At 33.4% G+C, this 21,187-nt stretch overlaps 3 protein-coding genes and 2 pseudogenes across 3 annotated transcripts; 4 read left to right on the top strand and 1 right to left on the bottom strand.

Annotated features, from left to right (window-relative positions):
- The first annotated feature begins 802 nt into the window (after nucleotides 1–802).
- On the top strand, nucleotides 803–2,333 carry LOC114422154 (probable glutathione S-transferase). Its single transcript, XM_028388366.1, has 2 exons — nucleotides 803–1,231; nucleotides 1,786–2,333. The coding sequence occupies exons 1-2, from the start codon at nucleotides 917–919 to the stop codon at nucleotides 2,128–2,130; spliced, it is 660 nt and encodes a 219-aa protein (XP_028244167.1). The 5' UTR covers nucleotides 803–916; the 3' UTR covers nucleotides 2,131–2,333.
- A 3,132-nt stretch (nucleotides 2,334–5,465) lies between these two features.
- LOC114423446 lies at nucleotides 5,466–6,787 on the top strand (annotated as a pseudogene).
- On the top strand, nucleotides 5,764–7,896 carry LOC114423445 (annotated as a pseudogene).
- Nucleotides 7,897–12,373: 4,477 nt separating this feature from the next.
- Nucleotides 12,374–13,794, bottom strand: LOC114423914 (glutathione S-transferase 3-like). The gene is made up of 2 exons (XM_028390821.1): nucleotides 13,416–13,794; nucleotides 12,374–12,931 (listed from the first exon to the last, which is right to left on the bottom strand). The coding sequence occupies exons 1-2, from the start codon at nucleotides 13,734–13,736 to the stop codon at nucleotides 12,587–12,589; spliced, it is 666 nt and encodes a 221-aa protein (XP_028246622.1). The 5' UTR covers nucleotides 13,737–13,794; the 3' UTR covers nucleotides 12,374–12,586.
- A 2,018-nt stretch (nucleotides 13,795–15,812) lies between these two features.
- Nucleotides 15,813–19,880, top strand: LOC114422152 (pentatricopeptide repeat-containing protein At1g73710). Its single transcript, XM_028388364.1, has 2 exons — nucleotides 15,813–18,975; nucleotides 19,073–19,880. The coding sequence occupies exon 1, from the start codon at nucleotides 15,926–15,928 to the stop codon at nucleotides 18,893–18,895; it is 2,970 nt and encodes a 989-aa protein (XP_028244165.1). The 5' UTR covers nucleotides 15,813–15,925; the 3' UTR covers nucleotides 18,896–18,975; nucleotides 19,073–19,880.
- The last annotated feature ends 1,307 nt before the right edge of the window (nucleotides 19,881–21,187 follow it).

Genomic DNA, 21,187 nt, shown 5'->3' with positions numbered 1-21,187 from the left:
ACTTATTTATATGATATAAATATATTTTTAAGATTTACTAAAAAATAAATTTCAAAATTTAATGTAATATTCATAATCTTATTTAAAAATATATTTTACAACAACATATTTAATTAAGACATAAATTTATTTTCAATAATCTTAATTATAAGCTTTAACTTAACTCTTTTATAAATATCAACATTTAACAAGACAAACATTTTAATAAATTATAATAAATTTAATATAATAATAATAATATTAACCATGAATAATTATTTATGATTTTTTAAATAGAACCATCTAATAAATCTAAAAGATTTTTTGAATATTCAGATTTTTTGTCTGTTTAATTAAATAGACTAAAATATAAATTCATTTCTAGTCACCTGACTTATTTTCATCTTTAAGTTATAATTATGACTTAGAACTCAAGATTTTTATTTAAGAATGTATAAAAATAAATTAATTCGCGTCTTAGATGTATAAAAATAAAAAATAATATATTATATTGTGAAAAGAATTAAAAAAATGTAAAAAAATTGAGACATATAAAAGATAAGATGAATAAATAGCAGAAGAAAAAGTAAATACGTTGCTTACTTAAGCCATGACATGCCTCGGGGAGTGGGGACTCTAGTCAACATCAAATTTAAACACGGAAGGTCCCAGAGCTTTGAAAGTAACGTGCTCGTGTAGAAAGCCAAGGAAGGAAAATAATACCAAAGAAAAATCCTAAAATATTCTTTGATACGGTAGTATCTAAAGTAGAACATTTGATTATACATAAAAGTCAATTTTTCATAAGCCAATGTCTAGTACTCATCACTATATATAAGCGGGCCATAACCTTCTTTTGCACTACAAATCAGTTTTTTACTTGAATTTTCTTCATCCTTCTCTGTTCTCCTAGAACTTGATTACTTGAACATTCCCTATGACAGATGAGGTGGTTCTTCTGGATTTCTGGCCAAGTCCATTTGGGATGAGGGTCAGGATTGCACTTGCTGAAAAGGGTATCGAATATGAGTACAAAGAAGAGGACTTGAGGAACAAGAGTCCTCTTCTCTTACAAATGAACCCGGTTCACAAGAAGATTCCGGTTCTCATCCACAATGGCAAACCCATTTCCGAATCCCTCATTGCTGTTCAGTACATTGAGGAGGTTTGGAATGACAGAAATCCCTTGTTGCCTTCAGACCCTTACCAGAGAGCTCAGGCTAGATTCTGGGCTGATTATGTTGACATTAAGGTACCCTTCTTCTGTTCTTCAAGCTTTTTATGCTTTGATTGTTACTTGTAATTCCCTACAATTGGTTTTATATTATGCTTTTAGATTATGATGATGTAATTTGGTTGTTTTATTCCCATGTTGCTTCCTATTATTAACTTTTCCCTTCTTAGTTATTTAGATGTAATTTGGAATATGAGAGATGTTTAATGAAAGGAAAATGGACCCATTTGGATAAAAAATAGCAACTTTCTTTAAACACCTTTTTCCCCCTAGATTCTCCACAACCTGTCTAAGTGGTTCAGCTGTTTTCCGTGTTTGCTAGTTTTGTTCTTTTGTTGTTTTATTTATTGGTAAATATTCCTCAGCCTACTTTAGCAACATGTTGCAAAAAGTATTTGATTATCTTTTTAAGTGATTGATCTTATGTCTAACAAAATGTATTTGATTGTCTCTATCATCCCTTCTGGTATCACTATGGTATATATGAGTGTATTGGTTATTATTAGTGGCTCCTTTTTTCTCATTCTTACATTTTATGATCTAATTGGGTGTTAATTCTTAATGTCGAACAGATACATGATCTTGGAAAGAAGATTTGGACATCAAAGGGAGAAGAAAAAGAAGCTGCCAAGAAGGAGTTCATAGAGGCCCTTAAATTGTTGGAGGAACAGCTGGGAGATAAGACTTATTTTGGAGGAGACAATATTGGTTTTGTGGATATAGCACTTGTTCCATTCTACACTTGGTTCAAAGTCTATGAGACTTTTGGCAGCCTCAACATTGAGAATGAGTGCCCCAGGTTTGTTGCTTGGGCCAAGAGGTGCCTACAGAAAGAGAGTGTTGCAAAGTCTCTTCCTGATCAGCACAAGGTCTATGAGTTCGTTGTGGAGATAAGAAAGAAGTTAGTCATCGAGTAGGTTTCATGTTGGATCTTAATAGCCATAGTGAAGTATTGGTCGTTCTTGACCTTTCAACTAAATAATATTTGTGTAATAAAAAGGCATTTGGATGTGCCAAACTTCATGCTTTCTGTAGGATTGTGTAGGTTTTAAAATTTTTCTGATGTATCTTTCATGTGTTTGTTGGTTTTGCAATAGAGTATTTTCCGTATTATCATATATTTGCATAGATTAACATCGAATTATTTAAAAATGTGTTAATACATGTGTCACAATAGTTTTGTGTGTGTGAGAGAAAGGTATATTATCTTTAAGAAAAGTATATCCTAGATATTCTTTAGAGGTTCAAGATCGATGAAGCTAAGTCAATGACTACCTCATGCATCCATTAACCATTTTAGAATCTAACACAACTTGCAAATCAACTTCTTAAAAAAATAGAGACATAATCGGATCCCTTATGTATTTAGCTGTTAATAAGTCAAATATTTTACACAGAAAAATAATAAATAAATAAAAGAAAATAATCATTTTACAGAATTAATCTCATATCATCATTAATTTATTTATAAATTTTGTTGTCTATCATTAATAAGAGATTACTAGTAAGTGAAAGAAATTAATTAATGTTACATTAAAAAAATTAAAATGACAATTATTTTAGAATTATTTATTTTTCTTAAACAACAAATATAATACGAGAAAGACTAATATTTATGACTTCTAAATTATTAATTACATTTCTTAACTTTTGTGTTAGATTTTTTTAATGTCAAACAAAATGTCTGTTTTGCATTCATATCTATGTTAAACGGTTATACATGACTTTTTTTTTTTTTTTTACTTTCAAGTTTGATTGTTTAAAAAAGTATATTAATTAAAAAAAATGCATTTCTATTAAATAATGTGACGATAGTAAGTTTTTTAAATATGTGACATGTCGTGATTAGCTGAGGGTGTAAAATTTTTTAATACTTATTTTTTACTAATAAAATCCACATAATTAATGGAACATTAAGGAAATATAAAAAATAAGTATTAAAAAATGAGATAAAAACAAGATAAAATAAAAAAATAAGCATATTTTTAATAGTACCGAAAAATAAGATGAATAAATAAATGCCAGTAAATAATAGATGAAACAAAGTGCATGGTTTAATGTCACACAAGTTTAATTCAGAAAACCTTCGTATTCCAGGAAAATGCGAAGGTGAGTCAAATTAACTTGACAATGCGGTCGCAATTGCGGTTGCGGAATGCTATTTAAAACCATGGTATAATATGATGTAATTTGGTTGTTTCATGTCAATGTTGCTGTTAATTCTTACCCTTAGTTGAATGTAATCTGAAACATGGGAGATGCATAATGTAAGGATGATGGTCCCCATTAGGATACAAAATAGCTACTTTCTTTAGATCCCTTTTTTTTTCCAAGATTTTCCACAACCTATATTAAGTGGTTAAGCTACTTTCCCTGTTTGAAAGTTTTGTTCTTTTGGTAAATATTCCTCTGCCTACTTAGCAAGATATAGAATGAAGTATTAGATTATCTTTATAAGTGGATCTATGTCAAGCAAAATGTATTTGTTATCTCTTTATCCTCTTCTCATTCATTCTTACAATTTATGATCTAATTGAGTGTTAATTCTCAATGTCAAATAGATATATGATCTTGGAAGGAAGATTTGGACATCAAAGGAGAAGAAAAAGAAGCTGCCAAGAAGTAGTTCATGGAAGCCCAATTTATGTTGGAGGAACAACTTGGAGACAAGACTTATTTTGGAGGAGACAATATTGGTTTTGTGGATATAGCACTTGTTCCATTCTACACTTGGTTCAAAGCCTGAGACTTTTGGCAGCCTCAACATAGAGAGTGAGTGCCCCAAGTTTATTGCTTGGGCCTAGAGGTGCCTGCAGAAAGACAGAGCATAAGGTTTATAAGTTCATTATGGATCTAAGAAAGAAGTTAGGCATGGAGTAGGTTGGAGCTTAATGACCATTGTGAAGTATTGGTCTTCTATTGGTCGTTCTTAACCTTTCAATTAAGTAATATTTGTGTAATAAAAGGCACTTAGATGTGCCAAACTTAATGCTTTCTGTAGGAATGTGTAGGTTTTGGAAAACCTCTGATGTATCTTTCATGTGGTTGTTGGTTTTGTAATACTTGAGTAACTGGATGACAGTGCCTGTTTTATGAAACTTATTTTCATAATTTGAGACTACTATAATCTCAATTAATCTTCACATGATACTTTGTCGATTATTATTAATTAATTCTTTTTTGAAGCTGGGCCCATCTTGGTGTTGACAAACCAAGGTGTTACAAAAGTCTTTATGAAGTTGTGAACTCACAAGTTTGTTTCTTCTAATTATGTTCCTAATGTACCAAAAAAGCAATAACAGTTACGTATATAGCTAATTAAAAAGAAGAATAAATATAAAGATTAGGCTGATAAACCTCTTTCTCATCTGCAGCAGTTTCATATACTCTTTCCTTCTGCATGCATCTCTTGGCTCAGGAGATAAGTTTTGGACACACTGTCTCCATTTTGAAGTTTCCAATGGTCATATAAGTATAAAACCAGCAATATAATGGAATGAGAGCAACATCAACACAACAATGCCTCCACTTTGCGTCACTGTTAATGCTTTCTTGGCACAATGGGAGCATAATTAAAAAGAAGAAACAAACTTGTGAGTTCAGAACTTCATTAAGACTTGTAACATCATGCTTGGTCAACATCTTGTATGTGCCCAGCTGGCTGGTATTGTTCCATTTACCTATGACCTCTTAGTACTATTATAACTTAAGGTTAATCATAAAAAAAAACATTTGTTCTTATAACATATATGGCATGAATTCAATGAAAAGGATTTATACAGCTTCCTTTTGACAGTTACATATGACAAGTTCTGCTATTCTAAGGGATGATTTCTCATACTTTATCATTCTGTTTCTTGATCAATTTCTTAGCCATGCAAGCTTCTCATCATTGAACCTGATAACCTTAGAGCTCAAATTTGCTAGCTATACGCCAGTAATAAAGGTGTACCTTTTACATGACACTCAGTCCTGTATTTAAGATAAAATCATGCGTCGATTTTGAATAAGTGCTTCCGTTTTAATTTTTATTATTATTATCATTGTTTATAGTTCTGTTTTGTTGCTCCATTAGCCTTTTGAATAATAATAATCATCATCATAACAATAATAAATAAATAAAAGAAATGTCTCAATTGCCGTCTGAATCAGGTGCTGTTATCAAGAAATGATACAGACGAAACAACATGCATAGAAATATCAGTGATAGTGACATTTCTGTTAGTTTATTTTCATTTCTGATATCATCCACCTCCACATTCTGTACAAGTTGACTCACCAAACTCATGTGCCACTCACTTTTTCTTCCAGCACTAATTTTCTTTCATTGGAATCTTCTTTCTCAGCAATGGGAAATGAGGTGATTCTGTTGAATTTCTGGTTAAGCCCTTATGGGATGAGAGTCCGCATCGCACTAGAGGTGAAGGGCATCAAGTATGAGAATAGAGAAGAGAACCTTAGCAACAAGAGCCCTTTACTCCTCCAAATGAATCCAGTTCATAAGAAAATACCAGTTCTCATCCACAACGGCAGATCCATCTGTGAGTCACTCATTGCTGTTGAGTATATCGATGAGGTTTGGATGATCGATCTCCCTTGTTGCCTTCTGATCCTTACCACAGATCACAAGCTAGATTCTGGGCTAACTATGTCGACACTAAGGTACTTTACTTCTCTCTGATGCTTCATTTTTATTTTTTTATTATGAATGTGATTATTTCTGTTTTTTCAATCATATACAACTTAGATGCAATTCTATATGTACTTTTGTTATTGTTTTCCAATCAAAATTGGTGTTTTACCTCGATAATCTGATAATCTGCGTTGATATCATTGGAAACCTCTTATTACACAGATTACCAACGTGAAACTTCAATTCTGATTGGAGATTTTAACACAACAATTATGGAACTATGTCCAAGTTTTGTCCTTTTTTTATCTTGTTATCAAATAACCATTGTTTGAAAAATGTGAAATTTGCTACTCAACTTCCACTGTGAAATAGATGTGTGAGATTGCCTTGAAGTTTTGGACAACTGAAGGGGAAGAGAAAGAAGCTGCAAAGGAAGAATTTTTGGAGTGTCTGAAGTTATTCGAAGAACAACTTGGGGACAAGCCTTATTTTGGTGGAGACAACCTTGGTCTTCTGGATGTTGCACTAGTTCCATTGATCTGTTATTTTTATACCTATAATTTATATGGCAATTTCATCAACGAGGACAAGTACCCCAAATTCATTGCTTGGGCTAAGAGGTGTACTCAAAAAGAGAGTGTGTCAAAATGTTTTCCCGAGGAGCATAGGGTCAAGGAGTTTATTTCGAAGAAGAAAAAGAATTTGAACAGTGAGTGAACTAGAGGAAGGGTGCCTATAGGGAAATATTGCCTCTAGTTACATGTGTGCTCTATCTTCTGAATAGTGGCATTACAAGAATGAACTTAGATGTGCCTTTTTGGCTTTGGTTGCTACTTGTATTTTTTCAAATGGCTAAAGCATGTTTGTAATCCCTAATAAATATTCAAAGTGTATACCGTATACTGAAGTTTGCTTGAATTTATGTATGTTTTTTTTTAATCTTTCTATAAATTTTCATTAAATTTTATGGAGAAGTTTATTCATTATTTTTAATTTATTACAGCGACTTCTAAAGTCAAGCTTAGGAATAAACCCTTGTTACAAATTTACAAGTGTTTAATGAAATTATTCACTTGACATTACTTGATTGACACCAATATCTCTTGTTTGGACCAAAGATAACTAAACTTCCAGATATTTGTTCCCTTCACTTTCTCAGTGCAGTTGCTGCCTAATGCAATGGTGGAAAAAAAAGCCAAAGTGGTTTTGTTAGGCTCAGGGTTCGGTATTTTTGGGATGACAGCTAAGATAGCTTTGGCAGAGAAAGTAATCAAATATAAGTACATGGAACAAGATCTCACCAACAAGAGCCCCTTGCTTCAGGAAATGAACCCAGTTCACAAAAAGATTCCAGTTCTCATACATCATGGAAGACCAATCTGTGAGTCTCTCATAATTGTTGAGTATATTGATATAGTTTGGCACAATAATTGTCCTTTGCTTCCCTCTGCTCTCTACCATAAAGCTCAAGCCAGGTTCTGGGCTGATTTTGTAGATCAGAAGGTAGATTTCAAAATTTGAACATAAGAGTTATTGTATCTAAGTATATAACATGTATGTTCTTGAAAGTTATCAGTAACGACTTATGTGCTAAAAAATGTAGGTGTATCATGCTTCTAGGAAAATATGGATTTCTAGGGGATATGAGCAAGAGGTGGCAAAGAAGGACTTCCCAGAGAGCTTAAAGTAATTGGAGGAGTTTCATGGAGACAAGCCTTATTTTGGGGGTGACACATTTAGATTTGTTGATGTAGCTCTCATTCCTTTCTATTGCTGGTTTTATACTTATGAGACCTTTGGAAACTTCAAAGTGGAGGGAAAGTGCCCAAAACTTATCTCCTGGGCCAAGAGATGCATGCAGAAGGAAAGTGTATCAGAAACTCTTGCAGATGAGAGGGAGGTTTATGTGGCTGTTTTGGATTATAAGAACAAATTTATATTGAACTAAGGGAACACTGTGAAGTGTTTCTTGAAGCTGTGAGAGTTTGCCTCTGAGATAGACTTGGTCTTTACTAATATTACATATTCTGCCATTTATTTTTCTGTTTTAGTTGGTGTTAACTCGCTGATAAGTGGTAATAAATGAAAAGTCTAAGTATCTGAATAGACTAAGTTTGTACTCAACAATTTGTGCACCAATTTTTCTAGGCAAAGTACGTTTAAATTATGAAAGGATGTGCAGGAGTTTAAATGTGAACCATGCAATAACAAGTAAAAACAGAATTAAAATTCTCTCAGACAAATCATCAAACAGCTTCTGGGCAAAGAGTGCAGAATTTTTGGTTGCTGTTGGGTGTCTAGCCTTTCTAAATCACTCTTGACCTAATATTAATAATTTTTCACCATTCATGTATTTTTTATTTTAATAACATGAAAAATATTTTATAATCAATTTTAAAATAATAAAAATATTTCATAAAAAACATAAAATGCTCCTAAATTATGTTTTAGGCACTGTTTTATCAAAACCCATAAAGCAATTAGATATTGTTTCACTCTCACAAGTCAAAGGACTCTGAAATGTCAGAAAGGGCTGTGGGTTGGGCAAATAGATTTTAGTTCACAAGTTTTTTTTTTCTTTTTTCACACTTTTTTATGGATTTTAGATTACTTTCATAGCTCCTTAATATTTTTTATCTTAAAAATATCTTGAGTTTTACATATTTAATTTTAATAAAAATATGAGAATTTTATAAAATAAAAAAATATATATGAAAGATTATACAAATCCAACAATTAAACCAAGGTTAAAACCTAAAAGATTGTGACAGTGATATAAAGTCATTTTATGTTTGCATGAGAAAGAACAAGTTTTTTAGTATGAGAAGGAAGACTATCGATTTTCACTGAACAAAATTTATTTGGACCAACAGCAGTCACACACCACAAGCACCTGTTGAATTGATAACTACTCGTAATCTCTAGAAAACAAAAAAATGAGATTAACGAGCAAAAACAAGCCAATTCCAAATGAATTGAAAAGAACGTGGTGAGCTTTAGTGACATACATGGGCAAATATCTAGGAAATTCCTTATAATTATGTAAAAAATATATATATTCCTTATAATTATGTAAAACAAATATATTCCTTATAATTTCTATCCAAGCATCAATAAATAGAGAAACTAATTTTCTCTTACATAGTAACTCTGTGAATAACATATTGGATTATTCAAATATTTGCACCAGCAAATTCACTTATTTCAAAACAAATAATTTACTTAAAAGTCACAACCTGATCAGACACTTCTTAAGAATACTTTGGATTATTCAAATATTTGCACCCACAAATTCACTTATTTCAAAATAAATAATTTATTTAAAAGTCACAACCTGATTAGACACTTCTTAGGAATACTTTGGATTATTCAAATATTTGCACCAGCAAATTCACTTATTTCAAAATAAATAATTTACTTAAAAGTCACAACCTGATCAGACACTTCTTAGGAGTACTTTCAGAGATTACATGTTACAAACCTTTTACATTGCAAACGTTACAAGCCACTAAAGTGCTAAACATGGTATAAAATTGAGCTATGAATATCTCTCTTTTGCATATGGTATCATTGCAATGTCAAAGAGGACTAAACTAACAAAGAACAGTAGTCAATCCTATGAGTAAGAAACTGAAGATTTTTCTTCATTGAGTCAGTATTAGCAAATTATGATAATATTCTATATTCTATGGTGCTTTATTAGCAATTTTGACTACAAATGCCTCGGTGCTTAAAGCCAATTGATAGGTGAAAGAAAGAGCTACTTGATTTCGAGGACAAGAAGGCTTCCTAACTCCTAAGCAATATGGAGACCCACCAAATTATCATACACAAATGGTATGAGTGGTATTTTCAATTCTTGAACCCACATCTGATAGATGCATAACAAGTTATTGTGACTTCAAGATCTTAAACACCAAGAGTGTTTGGATACTCGTTGTATCCACGTTAAACTGAAAAATTACACACTTTCCAAAGCAAAAAAGCCAAAGCAGGTGTGTGGAAGCTTTGGCTTGCAAGCTGGTTGCTTTGGATGCAAATCCTATGCAAACACACCCTAAATTGAGTAGTTTCTTTAATTAGCATTGAGTCTCTGGTAAGGGTCAGAGGGTAAGATTGGAGCTTTGTCGTCATTCCAGACCTCATCAATGTATTGCACTATAATTGCAGATTCACAAATGGGCTTGCCATTATGGATCAGAACTGGAATTTTCTTGAGAATTGAGTTCATTTGCAAAGCAAAGGACTCTTGTTCCTAAGAATCTCTTCCTTGACACCCTTTTCAGCTAATGCAATCCTAACCCTCATTCCAAACATGCTAGCCCATGTATCCAACAGAACAACCTCGTCTGCCATCGTTGCAAAGGATCACCAAAACACCCAACTCAAGTTATGAACTTGCCAGAAAAGTGTAGATATGTTCTGGACTAACAGGACAAGTGGTCATTTATAATGAGACAACTTTTTACATTTTTTTGCAATAAAGAAATGTGCAGATAGTTCTCAAATGGGCGAAACGACCTTTTAGGCTAATTTTTTTCTTCTAAATACTAAATGGGAATAAATTTTAAATAAATATCCATATAAGTAATAGGATATCTCATTTTTTTTTAAATTTTACTTTGAAGTCCTAAATAATTTATGACATTAAAATCGTAAATAATTTTATTTAAATTAATAATTTTATTTTAAATTTTAATTAATATTTTTTATATTTCTGTATATTTTTTTTTATCTAATACTTTTATATGTTTTATATTTTTTTTTTCTAATTGTAGTACATTCGAGCGAGTTTAACTTTAAAGTCATATATATATATAACCCCAAATTCATTTTATTAGTGCTTCATTTATAGAAAATATATTAAATAAAATAATTTAACAAATATAAAAAATATTAAATAAAAATATAAAATAATATTATATAAAACAATATAAAAAATATTAATTTAAATAAAAAATATACGACTTTGTATATTATTTTTAGTTTTATGTAATATTTTATATATTTTTATATATTATTTTATTTAATATTTTTTTAATATTTGTATTTTTTTATTTAATATTATCTATATTTTCTATATTGTTTTATGTAATATATTTTATATAAACAAAGCTCTAATAAAATGAAGTTGTGGTGATATGTATGATTTTAAAGTCGAATTTTGGAATGTACTATAATTAGAAAAAAAATCTTAACATAAAAAAATATAAATATTAAATAAAAACAATATACAAAATATAAAAATATTAAATAAAAAATATATAAAAATATAAATATTAAATAAAACTAAAATAATATTATTTACCACTTCAAATACCTTACAATTCCTTCCTGAATGTTTGTTTAAAATTTATTCCCATTTAATAATTTTTAAAAAATACCCCTAAATCATTGTTTCGTCAAATGTTTTTGTTGAGATAGAAAAAAATATTCGTATGTATATTACGTTAGCAATTACGTCTATTCAATTTACCTATCACATGCTCCACCATACCCTCTAAACTACGTGTCTAAATACCTTTTTTATTATCATCTAAAGCAAAAGATGATCAGAAAAATAATTTTATATGATGTATATATTACAAACAATTTTTTTTTTTTATTCAAGGAGAACGTATCCAAACAAGACATTTCCAATCTAGAAGAATGTCGTGACTCGTGAGCTCCAATAATGACAAACGTATCCTAGCATCAATACAATAGAGAAATATTTTTTTTCTTACATTTGCAAAAGGAAATTCTCATATCAAATGTCTCAACCAGATCAGAGACTACTCATTAGGAGTACTTTTGGAGATAATGTTGCAAACTTTTTTTAAATTGCAAATTTAAATCAAACTATCGCTGTCAATAAAAATAAATAAAGTTACAAGCAACAATTATAGTAAACACGGAAAATGAAAATGGTAGAAAGATAAGCAATGAATATCTTTTGCATATGTTAGAATTATATAAAATACATACAATTCTTAAAATACAAAGACTTAAAACAAAGATAAGAATAAATTCAAAATTTTAAACTTGTGGATTTTTTTAATCACTTTCTTGATTTGCTGTCATACCATTTTGCTTGTTATTATGTTAATTGGTATACCTTCTTTTTCTTTAAATTAATCTAACAAATTTTTTTAAAAAAAATTGAAGTTTTTTTTCTTCAAATTATCATTAAATTTTAAAATAACAATAAAATAATACAAATTAATTTCTATTAATTAGTTGAAAAATCAATTATATCAATACCTCCAAATTAATGAGGACACCATATAATTTTTTTTTCTTTATAAAAAAATCTAGTGTCATCATATCTAGGAGATAAGTCTTAGATGGATCAATAATATTGTTGTGATTTTAACTATTATTTTAAATAATTAGAGAATTCAATTAAACTATTTAATAATTGAAAAACCTAGTACATTTAACCTTTATTTTACTACAGGATTTACACTCTTAGCCGATATAGGTTACGGCCAATTCGGATACTAATTATTTTAGTGCCAAAAACTAGCTAGTGAGGAAAACAACTATTTCGATGACTTGATAAAATGAGATTTTATTGATTATAGGTGCACAACTTAAAACAAAAATAACGACATTCAACCCCCATCTTAATCTTGTAAAGAGTAGAAATCCTAAGTGTTGGGCAAACCATAAATAACCCGAGCTAAACAAACACAAAATTAAAGTACTCAAGGCCTTTTAACATGCAAATCTTCATTGGGTTGATCCACGAAGTTCCTCTATTTCGAATCAAGTTCCTTCTTCATTTCCACAACTGCATCATACAACTCCTTCTCATCAGGAAGAACTTTGGACACAGTCTCTCTCTGGATGCATCTCTTAGCCCAAGCCACGAGTTTAGGACACTCTCCTTCCATTTCAAAGTTGCCATATGTCTCAAAAGTATAAAACCAACTATAGAAAGTGATCAGAGCAATATCAACAAACCCAAACGTGTCACCTCCATAAAAAGTTTTGTCACCCAATGTCTCTTCTAGTTGCTTAAAGACGGAGATTAACTCCTTCTTCCCTGCCTCATGCTCTTCTCCTTTAGAAAGCCACATTTTATTCCAAGCAGGATACACCTGCATTGAATATCACAAAACTATTATTGGTAATAAAAACATAAATTTAACGTACAAAATATAAAATTCTAATACTCCTCCCACCAAAATATAAAGGTTACTAAAAACCAATTATATATTCTCATTTGGACTCCCATTAGAAACACTCATTTGCTTTGAAGTTTAATAAAATTTATTTTAATAATACAAATTTTTGTCCACCTTTTAGACTATTTTTTTATCCATTGGAATAAAAAATAAGTAATAAGAAGGTTATAACAGATCAAATACTCTACTCAATCAACTGAATTAAACTTACTACCTTTTATAATATCTAAATTCACCAAAGATCTAATTTGGAAACAATTATATAAACAGATTATTAATCAAGACTCAAGAGTTGAGCGTGGATATCAATCATCAAATTTTGAATTGAACCTTCCAAATTTGAGTAGACCCAAAAAAGAAATCACATGATCTACACATTAAACCAGCTTCTACGTACCTTTTTGTCAATGTAATCTACCCAGAATCTGGCTTGAGCTCTCTCATAAGGATCAGAGGGCAAGATTGGAGCTTTGTTGTCATTCCAGACCTCATAAATGTACTGCACTATAATTGCAGATTCAGAAATTGGTTTGCCATTATGGATGAGAACTGGAATTTGCTTGTAAATAGGGTTCATCTGCATAAGCAAAGAGCTCTTGTTGTTGAGATCCTCCATCTTGTGTTCATACTTAACACCCTTTTCTTCCAATGCAATCCATGCCCTCATCCCAAACATGCTTCCCCATGCATCCAACAGAACCACCTCGTCGTGCGACATTGCTGCACAAGATCATCAAAAACACTATTGGAGTTGTGAGATGGAAACAAGTGTAGATGCTGTTGGCTACAGCATGGTGGTTCTTTTATACTGATACAGTCAACCTTTTAGGGATTGAAAATATGAAATTGGTTTTGAAATGTTCCTATGAGACGGCTGATAAAGACCTTGGTTATTACTTATTACGTTTGCACTTAAGTTTTGACATGAATCAACGTTTTAGGAATTGAAAATATGAAATTGGTTTTGAAATGTTCCTATATACGAGACGGCTGATAAAGACCTTGGTTATTACTTATTACGTTCGCACTTACGTTTTGACATGAATCAACGTTTTACTAAAATTTGGAAGCATTTCCATGTTTTCTTTCTTTATTAATTTAATGTTAACGCCGATGACTATATCTTACAAAGAATACTCTTTTCAAAGAAAAAGAATAAAGTAATCTTTTTTTTATAATGACAATAATAAGATTTTTCTAAAACATTGACATATGAAAATAGGAAAAATAATTTTAAATATATATATATATGCAAGATACCATTTATGAATCTGACTCCATTGATAGCCATAGCCGTCAAGACTATTGTTGATAGGGTTTATTCTCTTCATTCCTATGCACCTTTAATCCACAACATTATCAATTTAGAAATCGCAATTAGAATATGTATTTTCAACTATTTCAATAGTCACAAAATCCTACATTGCTTAGGAGATAAGGTCAATGGTAGTTTATATACATTATGCTCCCTTATCCTGTATAGGTGTCTTTTATCAAAAGAAAAACATCATGATAGAGTTCTAAGCGAACAATATTTTGGATGATGATCCTAATGTCCAGAGACTATAGATTAAAACATTGGTGTTAGAAGGAGGGTCTAGATTACTCTTGTCTCTTAACCTTGATTGGGGGTTTGTTCCATTAGTCATAAAGTTTCACATTGGTTAGAAATCCAGACCAATGATAATTTATATACATCATCCTCTCTTAATCCATATAGGTACCTTTTAACAAGAACAAAAAATCATGATGAGCTTTCAAACACCTAAACAAATAAATACCTCGGATAATAACTTTAACAATGTCTGCGAACTTAAAGTTGGATTGCCAACACATGTTTAGGGAAGATAATTCTTAGGCTGACCATCTAGCTAAGATATGAGTAGTTTGTGGTCAAAGTTTGATTGATTGGATATTTGTCTTTCATCCCTATGTCCTTTTACTGTCTCAAATGTCATTAACAATGTTTATAGTAAATATAAGGCTATTGTTTTAGCTTTTTGATGGATAAAAAGAGTCAATATAGATTGACACCAGTGGATAAGAATCTAGACATGACAAGAAAATTTATATCCGTGGGTACCCGTCCGAATCCGTCCCGACTTTGACGGGTAATACCCGAGTTGACCGGGTATGGGTACGGGTTCGGGTTTTCCCTGATAACCAAAAGTCGGATACGGGTACGGGTATGAGATTACTAGACCCGTCCCGACCCCGTCCCACCACTTAAAATCTTTAAAATTTTTGCATAATTTAATCAAAAGGCATATAATTTTTATTACTAGTTAATTTTATTTTAAAATTTTTACATAATTTAATATTATTTTCTTAACTATTTATGTAGACACACGCGTTATAATAAATTTATTGATATATAAGTAGTTAAAAATAAATATTTAATAATCAATTTATTTTTTTCTAAAATCAAATTTTTAATATTTTTTTTTAAAAAAAAATATTTTTCTAAATGGTGTGTGAAATGAGGTTGGGGCTACCCGATACCCGACGGTTACGGGATGGGACAATAAACTCAAACCCGTCGAATATCGGGTACGGGGGATATGTTGAGGAGTCGAGGTAAGGAATTGGGGAGACAATACCCGTACCCGACCTGCCCCATTGCCATGTCTATAAGAATCTAATGTGAACTTTCCAAAATTTTTATGGTTGTACTTGAATTTTCACGATGCTACTTTCTTTGTTTAGTGGACAACATGCACCCTTTATCGGAAGACCCATAGTGTTTAGAAGTTAGTTAGGTAGTTGCAATTGCAACTGAATGAAACTACTTGTGTAGTTCGACCTATGCAACAACCCTAATCGCCGACCATTACATAAAAATAAAAATCATAGGGAATTTTGTCTTGGTTAACCTCTCTAGTCTCTTCTCTTCCCCCAACAACCACCATGTTCGCAACTTCACTCCCTCTAAAACCCTCCTCTTCTTCTTCTTCTCCCTTCCTCACCAACACCACCCTCTTCCCCAAACCCCTCTCTCTTCCCTTCACCCCTCTCCACCACCCGCCACGTGTCCCTCCCCCTCTTTTCTCTCTCCACTCCAACACCCTCCCCCTCCCCCCAAACAGAAAAAAGAAAAAGAAAAAACCCTACGGCGGCGCCCTCCCCTCCCTCCTCCGCACCCTCTCCACCGCCGCCGACCTGGAAACTGCCCTCTCCACCCTCCCCTCCCCTCTCTCCCCCAAAGAAATCACCGTCCTCCTCAAGGAACAATCCACGTGGCAACGCGCGGCAAGAATCTTCGAATGGTTCAAGTCCCAAACGTGGTACACCCCCAACGCGATTCACTACAACGTCGTCCTCAGGGCCTTAGGAAAAGCCCAGCAATGGGACCAGTTACGCCTCTGCTGGCTCGACATGGCGAAAAACGGAGTCTTGCCCACGAACAACACCTACAGCATGCTGGTCGACGTGTACGGAAAAGCGGGTCTCGTTCAAGAAGCGCTTCTGTGGATTCGCCACATGAGGGTGAGAGGCTTTTTCCCTGACGAGGTTACTATGTGTACTGTTGTTAAGGTGCTGAAGGATGTTGGGGATTTTGATAGGGCTCATAGGTTTTACAAAGGGTGGTGCGAGGGAAAGGTTGAGTTGAATGATCTTGAATTAGAGGATTCTTTAGGGATTAATAATAGTAGTAATGGGTCTGCATCAATGGGGATTAGTTTCAAGCAGTTTCTCTCCACTGAGTTGTTTAAGATTGGTGGAAGAGCACCGGTTTCTGGTGAGGCGCGTTCAACGAATTCGAGTTCGTTGAATGGACCGCAGAAGCCGCGGCTCTCTAATACTTATAATGTGTTGATTGATTTGTATGGTAAGGCGGGGAGGTTGAGCGAGGCAGCGGAGGTTTTCGCGGAGATGTTGAAGGCCGGCGTGGCGGTGGATGTGTGGACTTTTAATACCATGATTTTTGTTTGTGGGAGTCAAGGTGATTTGGCAGAGGCGGAGGCTTTGCTTGGGATGATGGAGGAGAAAGGCGTGGCACCGGATACCAAGACTTTTAACATTTTTCTGTCTTTGTATGCTGAAGCCAGGGATATTGGTGCTGCGGTTTTGTGTTACAAGAGGATTAGGGAGGCTGGGTTGTGTCCGGATGAGGTGACTTACCGGGCTCTGCTTGGCGTGTTGTGCAGGAAGAATATGGTTCGAGAGGTGGAGGATTTGATTGATGAAATGGAGAGGGCTTTTGTGTCTGTTGATGAGCATTGTGTTCCTGGTATTGTGGAGATGTATGTTGGTGAGGGGGATGTTGATAAAGCATTTGACTTGCTGAAGAAGTTTCAAGTGAATGGGGAGATGTCATCGAATATTCGTGCTGCGATTATGGATGTTTTTGCTGAGAAAGGACTCTGGGAGGAAGCAGAGGATGTGTTTTACAGGGGAAGGAACTTGGCAGGGCGGAAAAGGGATGTTCTAGAGTGCAATGTCATGATCAAAGCTTATGGCAAAGCAAAACTTTATGACAAGGCTATTTCTCTCTTTAAGGGGATGAAAAATCACGGGACTTGGCCAAACGAAAGCACGTATAATTCCCTTGTTCAAATGTTATCTGGTGCTGATTTAGTGGACCAAGCAATGGACCTCGTGGATGAAATGCAGGAAGTGGGGTTTAAGCCACCTTGTCAAACTTTTTCTGCTGTTATTGGATGTTATGCTCGCCTTGGTCAGCTTTCTGATGCAGTCAGTGTGTTCAAGGAAATGGTAAGAACTGGAGTAAAACCAAATGAGGTAGTGTATGGATCTTTAATAAATGGATTTGCCGAACATGGTAGTCTCGAAGAGGCACTTAAATACTTCCACATGATGGAAGAATCTGGATTATCCTCAAATTTAGTTGTTTTAACATCCCTACTAAAGTCTTATTGTAAGGTTGGAAACTTGGAAGGAGCAAAAGCCATCTATGAGCGGATGAAGAACATGGAAGGGGGTCTTGACTTAGTTGCATGTAATAGTATGATTGGTCTCTTTGCAGATCTTGGCTTGGTATCTGAAGCCAAGTTGGCTTTTGAAAATTTGAGAGAAATGGGCCGGGCTGATGCAATTTCATATGCAACTATCATGTATCTTTACAAGGGTGTCGGCCTGATTGACGAGGCCATTGAGATTGCAGAGGAGATGAAACTGTCAGGTTTACTGAGGGATTGTGTTTCATATAATAAGGTACTGGTGTGTTATGCTGCCAACGGGCAATTCTATGAATGTGGTGAATTAATACATGAGATGATATCTCAGAAGCTGTTGCCAAATGATGGGACTTTTAAAGTGTTATTCACTATATTAAAGAAGGGAGGGATTCCCACTGAGGCAGTGGCACAGTTAGAGTCATCTTACCAGGAGGGGAAACCTTATGCTCGGCAAACAACCTTCACAGCTTTGTACTCTTTAGTTGGTATGCATAATTTGGCACTTGAATCTGCTCAAACATTCATAGAATCTGAGGTCGATCTGGACTCCTCTGCCTTTAATGTGGCAATCTATGCATATGGTTCAGCTGGAGATATCAACAAGGCCTTGAATATATATATGAAAATGCGGGATGAACATCTGGGACCTGATCTTGTAACGTATATTTATTTGGTAGGTTGTTATGGAAAGGCTGGCATGGTTGAAGGTGTGAAACGGATATATAGCCAATTAGAATATGGCGAGATTGAGTCGAATGAATCTTTGTTCAAGGCTATTATAGATGCCTATAAAATTTGCAACAGGAAGGATCTTGCCGAGTTAGTTAGCCAAGAGATGAAATTCACATTCAACTCAAAAGAACATTCTGAAATTGAAAGTGAAACTGAATATGCAACTGGAAGTGAAGCTGAATATGAAGTTGGAAGTGAAGATGAATATGAAACTGAATATGACTGATTCTGATGAAGCTTCTTCAGTTTCATGTTGAGGTTGTTGAAATACTGTACAAAGATGAATACGAATGCAGTTTTGTTCAGGTTAGTTTCAGTGCTTTAAATTCGTAGATGAAAATCTACAGATTCAAAATGTAGAATTGGATTTCAGAAATCTAATATCCTTTCTCACTGCTGACAGGAAGAAGGGATGATATATATTGGAAGAGCATTAACCCAAATTGACAAGAATTGAGGTCAATTATGGCCTGTGATGTAGAGATTGGACTATTTTCAGTCCTTTCTTGTAGGTTCGTACTAATACTGTGTTTGTACAACATGCTTAGGGGGAAATAGCTGAGGGAAGCCAATTTGAATGCTTTGAGATGCTATGGAAGATAAAAGTTCCAAGCAAAATCTCAGTCTTTGCTTGGCGATTACTTAGAAACAGGCTGCCAACAAGAACAAATTTACACAGAAGACAGCTGCAGATCATCGATATGTCTTGCCCTTTCTGCAGATGTTCAGAGGAGGATGAAGCCCATTTATTCATTCACTGCAGTAAAATCCAACCTCTCTGGTGGGAATCCATGTCCTGGCTGAATATTCAAGGTGCTACCCCACAAACTCCAAGACAGCACTTCCTCCAACATGGTTCAGGTCTGGACAAGGTCATAAGGGTAAATAGGTGGCAATGTTGGTGGTTGGCCCTGACATGGTCCAATGCAGTGTTCAATGGCAACAAAGTGTTTGAAGACGCAGTTTTTCTTCTCTGGACCTGGCTTAGAAGGTTTAGAGAGGAATTTTACAATACATTTTAATCAGTGGTCAAGTAACCTTAGGAATGGTTTTGTTTAGTTGAGGAGTTCACATAACAAATCAATCTTTCAGCCTATGTTTTCTCAGCCATTGGTTGGTTCCTATCAAGACTGTGTTTTAGTCTGATTCTGGAACCATCTATATGGTCTAATTCCTTATGTATTGTATGTACCTCTGGTACTTCATATGAATACATATCTATTTTTGCTGATAAAATAAAAAATAAAAAAATACTGTGTTTGTATGAGGAGTGAAATAGGGAGGAAGAAATGCCAAATATGTAAATAGAAGGGAAATAGAATAGAAAAATGTGTAGTTTTGATGAGTGAAATGAAAAATAGAAGTGAAAAACTTATAGTTTAGAATTTAGATGAATAGAAATGAAAAGGAAAAAGTGAAAAAAAATTCTCTGCTTGTTTTGATTAGTTAAAAAGAGAGTAGAAAGAAATATGAATGTTATAGAAAAAATGTATGCTAATAAAAAATTAAATTTAACTTTAAAATATACATTTTTATGTTATTTTTTCTCAATATAAAATTTGTTTTTTATTTTATTTTATTTTTATGTCAAAAAAATTAATTTGATTTTAAAAACATTTAAAAAAAATTAACAAACACGCATCTCCTCACATTTCATGGGTCTAATTGGAGGAACTTTGGTTGGTTGTGGGACTTTGTAACATAATCAATATAGACAGGACTTTGTTACATGAAACTCATTGTTATCACTTATCAGTATTCAGTAGTAAACGAAATTCCAATGGTTGTGTGTGTCTTGTCTGGGCTAGCTGTGTTGCTCTACCTTGATTGGTATGTGCTTCTTTCTTACCTTTGCTGACATATTTGTTTTGTGTGCCGTTTTTTTTTTCTATTGAAAATGTTGACAACCTTTTGGAATCTTATCAGAAGAACCAAAGATTTTAAAGTTCTGAAGAGGACTCGAAGATGATGAATCTTAAACATGATGCACATTTTCTTCGTTTACCTTCAGAAGGCTCTCCACCTGAAGAACGCCCTTTAGTTGCAGTGATATTATTGTTGCTTGATCTCATGGTAATTTCATTCAATGAGTGCTTATATGGAAACATTGGTTATGCACAGCTACCTAAGTTTTGTGACTCAGTAATTTTAAAATCATAACTTTTAGACCCTCCATTATTATACATGAAAGCGATTTTAATAGCCCGAAGAGCTTACAAATGCAATAATGCAGGAAGATCCTTTTGGGGCAGCTTAGATTGAGCAGAAGCTATTGAGGCAGTTGTAGCTGCTTTAAATTGTCAAATTTGTAAAGGTAGAGTTCTCAGCAATCATCCTGAGCTCTACTCTTTATTAGGGGGTCCACTTTTCTAATACATGGGAATCACTATTGGAAAAATAGTTTTTGCAAGATTACGGTTTCTGAGAATTTTGCTAGAAGATTCATTTCCTGGCAAGGAAATTGTTGTTTGTGATTGTTTCAAAGCTTTGGATAAGAATCATAATTATGTAACGTGTA

Source organism: Glycine soja, chromosome 8 (assembly GCF_004193775.1).
Source record: "Glycine soja cultivar W05 chromosome 8, ASM419377v2, whole genome shotgun sequence".
NCBI classification, from domain to species: Eukaryota; Viridiplantae; Streptophyta; class Magnoliopsida; order Fabales; family Fabaceae; genus Glycine; species Glycine soja.
This window is presented reverse-complemented; position numbering and strand designations above follow the sequence as displayed.

What these genes read in the sequence shown, in the direction of transcription:
- LOC114422152 (XM_028388364.1), top strand. Translation starts at nt 15,926, where the DNA reads ATGTTCGCAACTTCACTCCCTCTAAAACCCTCCTCTTCTTCTTCTTCT.
- LOC114423914 (XM_028390821.1), bottom strand. Translation starts at nt 13,736, where the DNA reads ATGTCGCACGACGAGGTGGTTCTGTTGGATGCATGGGGAAGCATGTTT. An exon ending in TAGATTACATTGACAAAAAG is followed by an intron (nt 12,932 to 13,415) that starts GTACGTAGAAGC and finishes TATTCAATGCAG; the next exon opens with GTGTATCCTGCTTGGAATAA.
- LOC114422154 (XM_028388366.1), top strand. Translation starts at nt 917, where the DNA reads ATGACAGATGAGGTGGTTCTTCTGGATTTCTGGCCAAGTCCATTTGGG. An exon ending in CTGATTATGTTGACATTAAG is followed by an intron (nt 1,232 to 1,785) that starts GTACCCTTCTTC and finishes AATGTCGAACAG; the next exon opens with ATACATGATCTTGGAAAGAA.